This window comes from Coregonus lavaretus (assembly GCF_964263955.1).
Source record: "Coregonus lavaretus genome assembly, chromosome: 21".
In the NCBI taxonomy this organism is placed as follows: domain Eukaryota; kingdom Metazoa; phylum Chordata; class Actinopteri; order Salmoniformes; family Salmonidae; genus Coregonus; species Coregonus lavaretus.
In genome coordinates this window covers 20942972-20958758 of record NC_140008.1, presented here as the reverse complement: position 1 = coordinate 20958758, position 15787 = coordinate 20942972, and the positions used below count along the sequence as shown (strand labels likewise).

The following is a 15787-nucleotide window of genomic DNA, read 5'->3' as shown; positions in this document are numbered from 1 at the left end:
GGCTGACGAAACGCACCACTGACTTGGTGCGGGGAGCAGGAATGGGCCGGACCGGGCTGACGACGCGCACCACTGACTTGGTGCGGGGAGCAGGAACGGGCCGGACAGGGCTGACGAAACGCACCACTGACTTGGTGCGGGGAGCAGGAATGGGCCGGACTGGGCTGGCGACGCGCACCACAGACTTGGTGCGGGGAGCAGGAATGGGCCGGACCGGGCTGACGACGCGCACCACTGACTTGGTGCGGGGAGCAGGAACGGGCCGGACAGGGCTGACGAAACGCACCACTGACTTGGTGCGGGGAGCAGGAATGGGCCGGGCTGGCGACGCGCACCGTAGACTTGGTGCGAGTGGCAGGAACAGGCCGGACCGTACTGGGAACACACACCACTGGCCCTACGTGGGGATCAGGAACAGGCCGGACCGGACTGGCAACACACGCCAGTACCTCTCGCCGTGCCTCTACATCCTCCTTCCCCTTGGTGACCAGTGACTCCCGTAACCTGGCGGCCTCCTGCTGCCCCGTCGTCCACGGCGTTAGCCCCCCCCTAAAAAATTTATGGGCTTCACTCCTACCCGTGGACCAGGTCTCCATGCTTCTCACCAGCCTTTCGCCCTTCTGCCTCCACGTCAAGCCCCTCTCTTCCTCACATGGCTTGACCCAGTCGAGGAGGCGAAGGAGATCCGCTAGAGATCTCTCAGGCGCTGGCTCCTGGACTTGCTGCTTGGTCCAGTTCAGGTGGGATCTTCTGTCACGATCGTCGAACAGAGATGAGGACCAAGGCGCAGCGTTGCAGGCAAACATACTCTTTATTAGAGACACGATCAAAAAACGACAAAACGAAAACGTGACAGTTCACGGTCTAACACTACAGACTAGAAACAAGATCCCACAAACTCTGTGGGGAAACAGGCTGCTAAAGTATGGTTCTCAATCAGAGACAACAAGCAACAGCTGAATCACGTTGCCTCTGATTGAGAACCACACTGGCCAACATAGAACCACAATACCAGAATGTGAAACCTAGAACAACACACATAGACTTTACACACCCTGGCTCAACATATTAGAGTCCCCAGAGCCAGGGCGTGACACCTGGGGAAGCTGGTTGAGAGGATGCCAAGAGTGTGCAAAGCTGTCATCAAGGCAAAGGGTGGCTATTTGAAGATTCTCAAATATAAAATATACTTTGACTTGTTTAACACTTTTTTGTTTACTACATGATCCATGTGTTATTTCATAGTTTTGATGTCTTCAATATTATTTGACAATGTAAAGAATAGTAAAAATAAAGAAAAACCCTTGAATGAGTAGGTGTGTCCAAACTTTTGACTGGTAGTGTACATTAGAAGCATCTATTACAAGTGGTTTACATCATAATATAATCAATTATGTTTAGTTTCACACAGAGAGATAAAGAAAAAATGCAACCTAATTACATATTTCTGATGTGTTTGAGCAGATTTACAAATCAAGTCTTTCCGGTCTTCTTTAGTTTGATGATTCTGAAGGAGCTGATTTCACTGTATGTTGCCTTGAGATAGACCTGCAGCTGTAATGCTGCCTGAGAAGGAGGAAGTAGATAAGGATGGTGTTGTTGACAGGGAGATAGACAAGTGAAAAGTGAGAGAACAATGCATCCTAACTTCATATTTCTGAAGTGTTTGAGCACATTCACAAATCAAGTCTTTCCGGTATTCTATGACTGATTCTGATCTATGTCACCCTGGCAGATAGCCTAGCGGTTAAGAGCATTGGTCGCTCTGGATAAGCGCGTCTGCTAAATTACTAAAATGTAAATGTGTAAGTAGTGCATTTGTTGTTTCTGAGTGTTGAGATAGGCAAAGAGAAAGCAGAAGCAGTTACCTTCTGAATAGACACTTCAAGAGATGCATCAGTTGAATTGGATGGAGCAAGAATGGATATCTTCAAACTACCAATCACCGTCTGAATGTCTAAAAAATATGACATACTTTGCATTAATGGCAAAAAAAATAAAAAATAATTGCCCATCCCTCTTCGATGTTGGGTGTCCTGTGACATTGAAACTCAGGCCAGTTTTTGGTGTTGCCCAAAACAGGTACAGAGCAAAATACTATCAAACACATCATGTACGCTTTAACTGTTAATGTTTAAAAAAAAGAGGGATCAAGGGTATCTGCATAGTCAGGACAGCAGTCATTTTGAGTCCGACAAGACTTGTCACAGAAGCACCCTCTGAAGCAGTTCAAGTTGGTGCCTTTACAGCACAAGGCCAGCTGCGCAGAACAATTTCCTTTAGGATGATTGGAATAACATACATTATTAAACAGGAAGGTTAAATGTAAAGCCTTGATAAAATGTACTTAGAAAATTCACATTTTGATGTGGTAGAGAAGAAAACTAAAGGAACCTGGAAATGAGAATACTGGGAATGATGTGGAAGTGGAATTGGTTGCGTTGGTTGCATTGGTTGCATTGGAGACTGGGGACACCGTGGCTGATAAGGAAGTTCCATTCTGCACACCTTTAAACAAAGACAGTAAATGATGCCACCTCAGACACATGTAGCATGTTTACAATTGGAAGTTTCTACAATTTCAAAATTTGACAACTATTATTAATAGTGATCAAGGGCCTCCATAAAAACAGACATGATAAAACAGCGGCCCAACTGTACCGGTCACACAAGTAGTCTGGAAGTCTGGGCAGCAATCGTTAAGCTGTAGACAGGCCACATCACAGAAGCACCCTCTGAAACAGGAATTGTTGAGTCCAAGACAACACAGAGGTGGATGTGAAGAACATTTCCCTAGAATGCAAACATATAAAAACAAGTGTGAAAAGGATAGGTGTAATTTACCTTGCTACTGAATGTAAATTCTGTAAAAGGTTATCTTTTATTCTGAATTTCAAAAATTGTACATTTTAAAATAATGGGACAATAATTAGAGTATATGGTAGTTATATTTAAATTACTTTGATTAATAATGTATTTTATCTGATACATTGCAGAGAAACTTACTTGAGAATGAAGCCACCAGAGGAACTGGGTTAGTTGTACTATACCCAGAAAATGTTACATCTATTGACGAGGGTGTTATACCAACTGATGAAGCTGTTGTATCTGATGGTGAAGTTGTTGAGGATGAAGTGGCTGTTGAGCTTGACAGTGGATCAGTTGAGCTCGTTTGTGGGGCAGGAGTCCCACTTGACTGTGGGGCTGCTGAGCTCAATGGTGGATCAGTAGTGCTCGATGGTGGAGTTGCTGTTCTCAGATGACAAACAGTAAGATAAAATGGAGCCATTCATGCAGAAGATGAATGTTTGCAACAACAGCAAAAAATCAGTGGACTTGAAAGCCTATTCAATTTATTTGTGTCGTATTTATTATCAACAGTATTGAATTGGAATGTGTTATTCTCACGTTGATATGGGATAACCAGTGTAAAGTACAAGACTAAGTGGCTAAAATTTAAACATTACATTTTGTATTCATGTCCTTGACTGTACATTTTTATGTAAAAAAAGGTTAATCTACAGTATGTGTTTGTGCTCCACTGACCTGTAGTAGTCTGTCCATTTACAGTGTGAAGGATAAATAGAAGAGCAATGAGTGCAGTGTAACAACCCATTCTGATACGTGCCAATTATCCAGTCTGTTTTCTTCTAAACCTTTATGGTCAATGTCAGTGAAGTCATCTGGAGATATCTAGTCTCATGTCCTATTTATCCTGTTTAGGTAGAGCTCCTCCTCCCTGCGTGGTAAGGAAATAGAGGGATGATTGGCATCTGTGCATTCCTATCATTACTCGTCTGATTATTTAAAAATATATATATTTTAGAGGGTAGATCAGCTTTAATATTGCAGATAGATTGCGGCTTCTATCAATTTAATTGTCTGCATAATTTCCAATCCTCCATATATATTGTTTTATAAACATACACTACCGGTCAAAAGTTTTAGAACACCTACTCATTCAAGGGTTTTTCTTTATTTTTATTATTTTCTACATTGTAGAATAATAGTGACAACATCAAAACTATGAAATAACACATATGGAATCATGTAGTAACCAAAAAAGTGTTAAACAAATCAAAATATATTTTATATTTGAGATTCTTCAAATAGCTACCCTTTGCCTTGTATACTTGTATAAGTATTCAGACCCTTTGCTATGAGACTCAAAATTGAGCTCATGTGCATCCTGTTTCCATTGATCATCCTTGAGATGTTTCTACAACTTGATTGGAGTCCACCTGTTGTAAATTCAATTGATTGGACATGATTTGGAAAGGCACACACTATATAAGGTCCCACAGTTGACAGTACATGTCAGAGCAAAAACCAAGCCATGAGGTCAAAGGAATTGTCCGTAGAGCTCGAGACAGGATTGTGTCGAGGCACAGATTTGGGGAAGGGTACCAAAAAATGTCTGCAATGCTGAAGGTTCCCAAGAACACAGTGGCCTCCATCATTCTTAAATGGAAGAAGTTTGGAACCACCAAGACTCTTCCTAGAGCTGGCCGCCCGGCCAAACTGAGCAATCGAGGGAGGAGGGCTTTGGTCAGGGAGGTGACCAAGAACCCAATGGTCACCTTTACAGAGCTCCAGAGTTCTTCTGTGGAGATGGGAGAACCTTCCAGAAGGACAACCATGTCTGCAGCACTCCTCAGTAAAAGGCACATGACAGCCCGCTTGGAGTTTGCCAAAAGGCACCTAAAGGACTCTCAGACCATGAGAAACAAGATTCTCTGGTCTGATGAAACCAAGATTGAACTCTTTGGCCTGAATGCCAAGTGTCACATCTGGAGGAAACCTGGCACCATCCCTATGGTGAAGCATGGTGGTGGCAGCATCATGCTGTGGGGATGTTTTTCAGCGGCAGGGACTGGGAGACTAATCAGGATCTAGGGAAAGATGAACGGAGCAAAGTACAGAGATCCTTGATGAAAACCTGCTCCAGAGTGCTCAGGACCTCCGACTGGGGCCAAGGTTCACCGTCCAAAAGGACAACAACCCTAAGCACACAGCCAAGACAACGCAGGAGTGGCTTCGGGACAAGTCTCAATGTCCTTGAGTGGCCCAGCCACAGTCCGGACTTGAACCCGATCGAACATCTCTGGAGAGACCTGAGAATTACTCTCGTCTGACCACATTCTTACCACATATCAACCTTTTGTTTTCTCTTACTGTAAAATGCTGCATTTCCTTCTAGCCTAGTGTAAGTTGTGCATTCAAGTCTCATATCAAGTACTACTCACTAATCATTATTCTGAATAATTTATTCATTTAGAATCCTAACCATTTCCAGAATCCAGAGTTCATAAAAATGTATTATTACAGAGAAATTGTAGTAAACATTAAAAAAGTTGTACATGAAAAATGACATACAGATACTGTAAGCATCCATCAAGAATTAGGTTTCAGACATTTGAAAATATTTATTGTTGTGATGCTTTACACAGAGAAAATTATAAATGTTAAAGCTATTAATGTGCACCAGAGCTCTCCAACCCTGTTCCTGGAGTGCTACCCTCCTGTAGGTTTTTGCTCCAACCCCAGATGTAACTAACCTGATTCAGCTTATCAACCAGCTAATTATTAGAATCAAGTGCGCTAGATTTGGGTTGTAGCGAAAACCTACTGGACGGTAGCTCTTCAGGAACAGGGTTGGAGAGCCCTGATGTTCACTGTATTGTAGCATAGCATGAAGCTTGATTATTGACTGCATATTTGGCCAAAGACTGGGGTAAATCTTAAAGAAAGCTTTAAATGTGTTAAAGAACTGTAAGAAGCCCTTTTCGGGGGTCTGAAAAAGCCTGCATTTCTGAGAGGTTATATTTTATACAAGTAAATAAGGGAAAGTTTTACTTTTTGCTTCACGCCCAAACTCAACTCTGCTCCATGAGGGCTAAACTGTAGACCCTTCAAACTCAACTCCGGACCTCGAAGCCAGTGCCACTGCATTTTTTCCCATTGTTCCCCTCTAATCAGGGACTGATTTAGACCTGGGACACCAGGTGTGTGCAATTAATTAAAAACCAGCAGGCTCCAGACCTCGTAGGGTCAGAGTTGAATACCCCTGCTGCATATCTTCACCAAAATAATGCAATAACTGTTTACATCTTCTGTCAAATGGTTCCTGCGTTAACTGGAAAATGATTGTGTTCATCCATAACCTTGGTTGAGTTGCACTTGAACCAGGAAACAAATGGGTTGAGGTATTTGAGCAGGTTTTGTTACATGCTTCAGATTTTTGATTGTTCATATAGTAATCTGACAGCATTGACTATAAATATGATTTGATCTGAACTTGAACTGTAAGATAACATGCACAGGGTTATCAAACAGTAGCACAACCTTATTGTCAGTGAAATATGGCAGTAAAGCAGGCAGTGTTAGGGTTTTCAAAGTGCCTGTAAGGGTTATTTTTGTCCAGGATACTAAGGCACACCCAGCAGAAGTACTGACCACAGGTTAAACAGGCCATCTTGTTGCAGCCACCATTCTTCTGTAATGAGAGGATACACACTGGTCAGGAGGATGACGTCAAACCATGGGATGCCAAAGGTACAATAGGCTGGTTATAGAGCTCAGGCTTACCTGTATGTTGGCACAGCAGGATGGACATTCTTTGCTGTTCTGGCCTTTCCAGCCTTCACTCAGGCTCTCCTCCACCACTGTGTTGAGAATGTGTTTCCCATAGCGTTTCTCCAGGAACTTTCTCCTCTCCTCACTGCCTGAGGCATAGTCTTCCCATAGGCCCTGGATCCCAGCTAAAGATAGAAACAGACAAACACAGAAAATGGAGCACAAGCTGGGATAAGAGTTTGATTGAACCTAAGTAATCTGGAATGACTGCAATGACTCAACAGTGGATAGTGAGTTATGGCATTCCAGACTCCAGACAGAGCTAAACATTTGATACTTTAAATGCCACAACAGTGCTTAGAAGCACAGCATCTCAAATACAGAAATTGTGTTTTATTTATTTAAGATGTATTGAAACATTCTCTTCTAAGTTACCTTCCACAATCACACACTTTCATTGTAGGTTTTCACACAGCACCAAGCCTCCGAAAGTGTGACTGATCAACAGACTTCCATGTGGTTCATTTGGTTGCATATGGTTTCTCTTACCTTCTGTCTGAGGTATGCCTACATAGGATGACTCAGCAGCTGAGTCAGAGCCTGAGGTCAGGAGTGTGTTTGCCCTCAGCTTACAGTTGGAAGTGCCGTGGTAGGTCTTGCGACAGATAGTGCAGAAGGCATAACGGCAGGAGGGGCAGAGGGCAGCGGTTGTGTCCGGTTCCAGCACCACTGGGGCAACACAGGCCTTGCGGGCGCAGTAAATCACGTCAGCCATGCGGTCCAGAGTAGACTGGAGCAGGAGGCGGTCGTAACGGGTGAATAACTCCTCCCCAACCAACTGCTTCACCTTCAACAACAGTTCATTCTCTGAGTTTAGTTTCCACATAGTGTAGAATAGCAGTTTCACACAGGTTAACTTCAGATATTCACTGAGGAAACTGTATTTCAACTTTGATCTCCAAAATAATTATCTATTCAATTCTGTTTTTTATTACCTGTGAGGGTGTAGCTGTGGAGCTGCACTCAGGCTCTGGACAGGTAAGGCCACGGACGTTCCCGTCTCTGATCTGGACCGTGAAGTACTCCGACATGCATTCATTGCAGTAAACATGGCCACACTCTCTGAACTGACTACAGCCTAACTTGCTCATGAAGCAGATCCCACAGTCATATGCCTGTCCCTCAAACACTCTCAGCCTATGTCTCTCATCATAGTCCAGCAGCTGCACCAGGAGGTCTGTGTCTGTGGCTAACATTGAGAGGGCCCTTGGGTCCAGGCAAACTGCAGCCTCATCAGATGTTCCAACTACACTTCCAACAACACTGCCCTCTGCAGCCCCCTGAGAGTCTCCAGCCTCTCTGCCCTCAGTGGATGGAGTGGCCTTGCCCTGGTCATTGACAGGGATCTCCAGCGGTGGCTGGATATGCAGGAAGTCGAGCAGGTCGTCTCTGAGGAACTGGACCCAGTAGAAGAGGACCACGCTGCCCACAGTGTCCTGCCATATCTCATCCAAATGCTTGCACACTGCTGAGAGCTGAGAGGTTAATAAATGATTACTACACATACAAATGATGTCTAAAACTCAATACACTTCACAGTATTGAATACATTATTGATCTACTCACAAAAGGTTTTACTAAACATACCTGACTATGGGAGAGCCACTTACAGCTCAGTATAAACTTGGGTGATGAGGTGGAGGGGTAATCCAAAGGTAGGTCGAAGGTCAGCACCAGAGGAGGGAGGTAAGATATGACATAATCTCTGTGCTTGTCACCTTGGTATCACAATAAAGACAAAAGAAGCCTGGATACCATTCATCTGCTTTACCAGCATACCCTGAGTATATAATATATGTTTTGTCAACTTCTATTGTAGCATAGCCTAATTAAAGGCTACAATAAAACTGGTAGTGAGATCAAAATAATTCAAGACTCATAAAATGGTTTCTAAATTGTGAGTTGAGGTGATTTGCATAAATTATAAAATAATCACTATTATTTTAATCCAAACCTGCTTTGACAATCACACTGAAGTCCCGAGGTAGGTCCAAAGAGACCAGGATTTCTCCACCCAATCCTGACACAGCCGGTCGGAACTCCTTACCGTAGATACTCGCGAGCGCCAGCAGTTCATCCTCTTGAGCTTCCAAGTCCGCGTTCATAACACTCTAGCGTCACTTCACTAAATTTTCTAAACGTATTATTATAGCTACGTTTATGAGAATAATAGGCCTACACTAGATATAATACTTCCTTCGAGTTGGTTTAGCTCTTTTACTACCGTAAATGTACTTATATTACCTCCGAAGCGCTAATGTTGTTGTGCCCGCCTATAGGAAACCTTGGAACACGGAAACGTAGAGCTTCCTATTAGTTGATTTTGATACCTTCCAGTGGGAAACTCATGCCCCATTCATGTCATGTCGGAAAGTCGGGAACTCAGAGTTAAAATAAACGTAACTTATTTGCGTAGAGCTTCCTATTGGTTGATTCTGATACCTCCCAGGTGGGTACTCCGAGTTTCCCGCTTGGAAGTATCAGAATCAATCAATAGAAAGCTGTACTCCAAAAACTTTAGGAACCAATAGGAAGCGTAAATAACTTTTTACTCAGAGGGTATACGGGTTTCCAAGTTGTCTTGAAAGCAGCACAAAATCGGAATCCCTGTGCGTCACTTCTTGGATCCGCAGCCCATACTATTATCGTTCTACGTTAAAGTGACAGAGTAGCCTGATGCAAGAGTGAATAATAACAAGTAATAGTGTTGGCGAAGCAAATTGAGCAAACAAACCCCAATCACTTTGATTGATTTACCCCTTGGATCATGTTACACAGGCAGGGGTTCGCAAACTTTTTTGGCCCTCGACCCCATTTTGATATCAATACCCCACCATGTAAAAAAAGTGATGTAACCAATGTTTACTTTTTACATTTGGGCTATGACAGTCTATTACAAATCAGTCTGACAGTAATTTTGACAGTATTTCAATCTGAAGACTGTATGGTTTGAAGTGTAATGTATTTTTCGTTATATGTCGGACCCCAGTAAGACTAGCTGTAGCCATTGGCGTCGGCTAATGGGGATCCTAATAAATACATTAAAAAGTGACTGAAATGCATCAGAAAGGTATTGGGAAGTTCAGAAGATCATCAAGCAATAATGGTTTATGGTCTTCTGTGTAGAAAAGAACATCATCATTAATTATGTTATTTTTCCCACAGTCTGATTTAGTGCTTGGTCTTGTCCACTAGGTTCTAATGTCTTGTTGGCATAGTAAAGGGAAACAGTAGGTATGTACATAAGCACCACAGGAGGTTAGTGTCACGTTAATATGGGGCGGCAGGTAGCTTAGTGGGTAAGAGCGTTGTGCCAGTAACCGAAAGGTCGCTGGTTCTAATCCCCGAGCTGACTAGGTGAAAAAAAAAAAAAAAAAAAAATCTGTCGATGTGCCCTTAAGCAAGGCACTTAACCCTAATTGCTCCTGTAAGTCGCTCTGGATAAGAGCGTCTGCTAAATGACTAAAATGTAAATGTATGTAAATGTGAGGACGGGCTCATATTAATGGCTGGAACGGAATCAATGGAATGGTATCGGAATCAAACACATGGTTTCCATTTGGTTGATACCATTCAATTTACTTTATTCCAGCCATTTTTATGAGCCGTCCTCCCCTCAGCAGCCTCCTGTAGTATGTACTTGTTCCTGAGAGTCTTATCTTTCAGTGATGGGGTCATAATATTTTGTAGCTTAAACCATTCAAAGGATAGAGACACATTTGTAGGAATAAAACATAAACCGCTGCTACCGGAGGTTACTGACTTAACCCCGGTTCTATGAACCAAGCTCTAATTTTCTCTTGCGACCCCATTTTCAAATCAGGCGACCCCACATTGGAACGCGCCCCCTCGTTTGGGAAACCCTGTTTACAGATCTGTTACAAGAAGAGGGTCAAAGGGAGGCTACCCCATCCCATCAGTCAGTGAGATCACTCCATGAATGCCTCCCATCGTGTTTTTAAGAGTTTTAGCAGGATTAGCCTTGTGGAAATAGGATTAACAACACTCTGTGGTGGAAAAAGTACCCAATTGTCATACTTGAGTAAAAGTTAAGATACCTTAATAGAAAATTACTCAAGTAAAAGTCACACAGCAAAATAGTACTTGTGTAGAAGTCTAAAAGTATTTGGTTTTAAATATACTTAAGTATCAAAAGTAAAAGTACAAATCATTTAAAATTCCTTATATTAAGCTAATCAGATGGCAAAATAAAAAATAAAAATATTTTTTTACGGATAGCCAGGGGCACACTCCAACACTCAGACATTATTTACATACGAAGCGTTTGTGTTTAGTGAGTCTGCCAGATCAGAGTCAGTAGAGATGACCAGGGATGTTAAATTGATAAGTGCGTGAAATTGACAATTTTCCTTTCCTGCTAAGCATAAAAAATGTAACAAGTACTTTTGGGTGTCAGGGAAAATGTATGGAGTAAAAAGTACATTATTTTCTTTAGGAATGTAGTTAACTAAAAGTAGTCAAAAATAGAAATAGTAAAGTACAGATACCCCAAAAAACGACTTACAGTGGCTTGCACCCCCCTTGGCATTTTTGCTATTTTGTTGCCTTACAACCTGGAATTAAAATTGATTTTTTTAGGGGTTTGTATCATTTGATTTACACAACATGCCTATTGAGCGTGCATAACTATTCACATCAGTGGGATGTTCAAAGTTTCGGATATAATTCTTGATAACCCAACCCTGATCTGAACTTCTCCACAACTTTGTCCCTGACCTGTTTGGAGAGCTCCTTGGTCTTCATGGTGCCACTTGCTTGGTGGTGCCCCTTGCTTAGTGGTGTTGTAGACACTGGGGCCTTTCAGAACAGGTGTATATACTGAGATCATGTGACAAATCATGTGACACTTAGATTGCAGACAGGTGGACTTTATTTAACTAATTATGTGACTTCTGAAGGTAATTGGTTGCACCAGATCTTATTTAAGGGCTTCATAGCACGCAGCACTTTTCAGTTATTTATTTTTCATAATTTTTTTAAACAAGTTACAGTATTATTTTCATTTCACTTCACCAATTTGGACTATTTTGTGTATGTCCATTACATGAAATCCAAATAAAAATCCATTTAAATTACAGGTTGTAATGCAACAAAATAGGAAAAACGCCAAGGGGGATGAATACTTTTGCAAGGTACTGTAAGTAGTACTGATTCTCATTAACACAAGAGGATGCATTTGGAAATGCAGAAAAGTGCAAGACCTGTACTAAATAGGTATGTATTTAAACCATATATTATATTTTCTTGTAAATTGAATTCTCAAATTACAAATTATTTTTGTAATATTCATAACAGTTTAACTGCTTTCGCAAATCAATCCCAGAAACATTTGGAAAGGTACAGTATGCTACTGCTTTACTTACTGTATACCATCACCCTTTACATCTCACTTTGCTTTCTGTTTATTCCTATATCTGAAAAGGTCAGTTTACTAAAACTTTCAATTCTGAAAAAGTTTTCCGAACCTGTAGTAGTACTGGTTAGGTGAAATATTTGAAGCATTAGCACTGTTAAAAGGTGCTGCATGTGGTATATGAGAATAGCACATTCCTCCTGAATTCCCCTTGCCTAAAAATAATCATCATTCCCCCTCCTCACAGAGAGAGTTGTGTATCTGCATTGTAGCCCGTGTTACTTCCTGCCACGGCAGAGAGAGATCACGCTCGGAGGAGAAATGTAAGGTATAACACCCGAGCAGAGAGGAAGGCTGGTGTCCCCCTGGGTTAGCCAACACAAAGCCTGGCTGATTAATGACAGCGGACGGACTGACGGCTCTGCTTTGACGTACACATTCTCCACAGGAAATGTATTCAGTCCCCTGCAACTCCTCCTCCTCCTCTTCTAGACTACAGCAAGCAGCACATTGACACTGCTCTCCTGGAATGGTACCAGAGAGCGGTGCCTCTACAGAGGTATTACCACCTATCCCCACTAGATGACTGTGGTGCCCCGTCACAGGAAACTAGACTAGAACACTGTACCTGTGAGATGTGGCCAACTGGCCATCAACTGTGAAGTATTACAGCCAAATCAAATCCATTTATTTCACAAACAGTCAAATACAGAGATAGGTGCTTGAAATGATCAAAATTCAGAAGGTGTGTCATGAGTAACATTTGCCAGTTTTCCGCATGTGCAGTGCGTTCTAACATCCTCACGATATGCTGACTCATACACCAAGGCATTAAGCACAGAGCCATAGAGGAGCAAACGGCCACTCATGACAAATGGACACAAGCTGGTGTCAACAGTCTGAAATACCAGACCTTTTTTTCTTCTAACGGAAAAACCTGGTCTGATGTGTGTAATGAGGAACAACCTGATGCCGCACTTGAAGCATTTATGAAATTGCTTTATCCGGTTACCGAGGGGCATGCGCCCATCGAGAAACTGACTGTTAGAACTGCCAAATCCCCATGGATAGATAATGAATTGAAAAACTGTATGGCTGAGAGGGATGAGGCAAAGGGAATAGCAAAAGTCTGACAACACAGCAGATTGGCAAACATACAGTAAATTAAGAAATCACGCAACTAAACAAAAAGAAGAAGACACTTTACTATGGAACAAGGATAAATTATATAAAGAATGACAGTAAAAAGCTCTGCAGTACCTTAAATTAAATTCTAGGCAAAAAAAGCGAACTGAGGGTTGGGGATGTGGAATTGGAGACAAGTGGGAGTGGAGTTGCTGGGCAGGGTATAGAATGACAGTCAAAGATAAAAGTAAAAAAAATTTAGTCTAAATTAAACATAACAAAAAGTAAGTTTGAATCACACTGAGGGGCAGTGTTGTTACAGCTAATGCTTGTTTGTCTGAGGTTGATGCCCCACAGGTGTTTGTACACATGCATATACACACACTCTCATTCAAATGCACACACGTGCACATACACGGACACACACACACATGTATGGTTGAGGGGCAGCTCTTGGGAAACTGTGGGGGGGGATCTTGGAGGGCTGGTGACCTGGCGGTTGGGAGCTTGGGCAGGTGGCTGATGGGTCGCTGGTTCGGGTCCCCGTTTTTGACCTTGTGGGAGATCTGTTGACGTACCCTTGAGCAGGGTGTTGACCCTGGTTGCTCCTGTGGGTCGCTCTGGATGGGAGTCTGTTAGATGACTAATGTGATGTAGATGTTGAGCGGCTTCACTGCAAGTAGATTGTATGTTTTAAATATTCATAAAAAAATTAAAATAAATAAAAGATTGTCTAATAATTATAAAAAAGCGAACTCAGCTCCATCCTTCATTGAGGCAGATGGCTTGTTCATAACAAAACTCTTTGATATTACCAACTACTTTAGTAACTGTTTTGTTGACAAGATTAGCAAACTTAGGCATGACATGCAAACAACAAACGCTGAGCCTTCATATTTATGCATAATGGACCGAATAATGAAAGACAAGTGCTGTAGTTCTGAGTTTCGCAAAGTTGGTGAGGAAGAGGTGAAAAAATTGCTATCTACAAATAAGGAGAAGCCACCAGGTACCGACAACCTGGATGGTAAATTGCTGAAGTTGGTATCGGAATATATTGCTACTCCTGTTTGCCTAGAAGATGGTGTGTGCCCTCAGGCCTGGAGGGAAGCCATGGTCATTCTGCTGCCCAAGAATAGCAAAACACCCTTTAATAGTTCAAACAGCCGACCAATCAGCCTGTTACCGGTGCTTAGCAAACTTTTGGAAAAAATTGTGTTTGACCAAATACAATGTTATTTTACAGAATACAAATGAACAACAAACTTACAGCATGCTTATAGGGAAGGGCACTCAACATGCTCTGCACTGACACAAATAACTGATGATTGGCTGAAGAAAATTGATAATAAGATTGTGGGAGCTGTTTTGTTAGATTTCAGTGCAGCTTTTGATATCATTGATCATAACCTATTGCTGAAAAAACCTACACTGTCGGTCAAAAGTTTTAGAACACCTACTCATTCAAGGGTTTTTCTTTATTTTTTTACTATTTTCGACATTGTAGAATAATAGTGAAGACATAAACTATGAAATAACACATATGGAATCATATAGTAACCAAAAAAGTGTTAAACAAATAAAAATATATTTTATATTTGAGCTTCTTCAAATAGTCACCCTTTGCCTTGACAGCTTTGCACACTCTTGGCATTCTCTCAACCATCTTCATGAGGTAGACACCTGGAATGCATTTCAATTAACAGGTGTGCCTTCTTAGTTAATTTGTGGAATTTCTTTCCTTCTTAATGCGTTTGAGCCAATCTTGTTGTGTTGTGACAAGGTAGACAGAAGATAGCCCTATTTGGTAAAAGACCAAGAACAGCTCAAATAAGCAAAGAGAAATGACAGTCCATCATTACTATAAGACAAGAAGGTCAGTCAATACAGAACATTTCAAGAACTTTTAAAGTTTCTTCAAGTGCAGTCGCAAAAACCATCAAGCGCTATGATTAAACTGACCGCCATAAAAATGGAAGACCCAGAGTTTCCTCTGCTGCAGAGGATAAGCTCATTAGAGTTATCAGCCTCAGAAATTGCAGCCCAAATAAATGCTTCACAGAGTTCAAGTAACAGACAGATCTCAACATCAACTGTTCAGAGGAGACTGTGTGAATCAGGCCTTCATGGTCGAATTGCTGCAAAGAAACCACTACTAAAGGACACCAATAATAAGAAGAGTCTTGCTTGGGACAAGAAACATGAGCAATGGACATTAGACTGGTGGAAATGTGTCCTTTGTGGAGTCCAAATTTGATATTTTTTGTTCCAACCGCCGTATCTTTATGAGACGCGGTGTGGGTGAACGGATGATCTCTGCATGTGTATTTCCCACTGTAAAGCATGTAGGAGGAGGTGTTATGGTGTGGGGGTGCTTTGCTGGTGACACTGTCTGTAATTTATTTAGAATTCAAGGCACACTTAACCAGCATGGCTACCACAGCATATTGCAGCGATACGCCGTCCCATCTGGTTCTGGCTTAGTGGGACTATTGTTTGTTTTTCAACAGGACAATGACCCAACACACCTCCAGGCTGTGTAAGGGCTATTTTACCAAGAAGGAGAGTGATGGAGTGCTGCATCAGATGACCAGGCCTCCACAATCCCCGACCTCAACCAAATTGAGATGGTTTGGGATGAGTCGGACCGCA

The 15787-nt window shown here is 42.0% G+C and overlaps 1 protein-coding gene across 6 annotated transcripts; it reads right to left on the bottom strand.

The window, feature by feature from the left end:
- Window positions 1–488: 488 nt before the first annotated feature.
- On the bottom strand, window positions 489–8952 carry LOC311148804 (E3 ubiquitin-protein ligase RNF14-like). Of its 6 annotated transcripts, none has more exons than XR_014614947.1 (11): window positions 8591–8952; window positions 8224–8354; window positions 7572–8111; window positions 7126–7423; window positions 6589–6761; window positions 6457–6496; window positions 3547–3739; window positions 2662–3249; window positions 2348–2508; window positions 1869–1957; window positions 489–1566 (listed from the first exon to the last, which is right to left on the bottom strand). XR_014614947.1 is itself a non-coding variant. In XM_084185784.1 (6 exons), exons 1-6 carry the CDS (start codon window positions 8739–8741, stop codon window positions 6353–6355), a joined length of 1437 nt encoding a protein of 478 aa, XP_084041910.1. In that variant the 5' UTR covers window positions 8742–8952; the 3' UTR covers window positions 3914–6352. The 6 variants fall into 6 exon arrangements, 1 of the variants encoding a protein (XP_084041910.1); XR_014614948.1 differs by having other exon boundaries at window positions 2395–2508; XR_014614950.1 differs by lacking the exons at window positions 489–1566; window positions 1869–1957 and having other exon boundaries at window positions 2140–2508; window positions 2662–2793; window positions 3007–3249.
- Between the last annotated feature and the right edge of the window lie 6835 nt (window positions 8953–15787).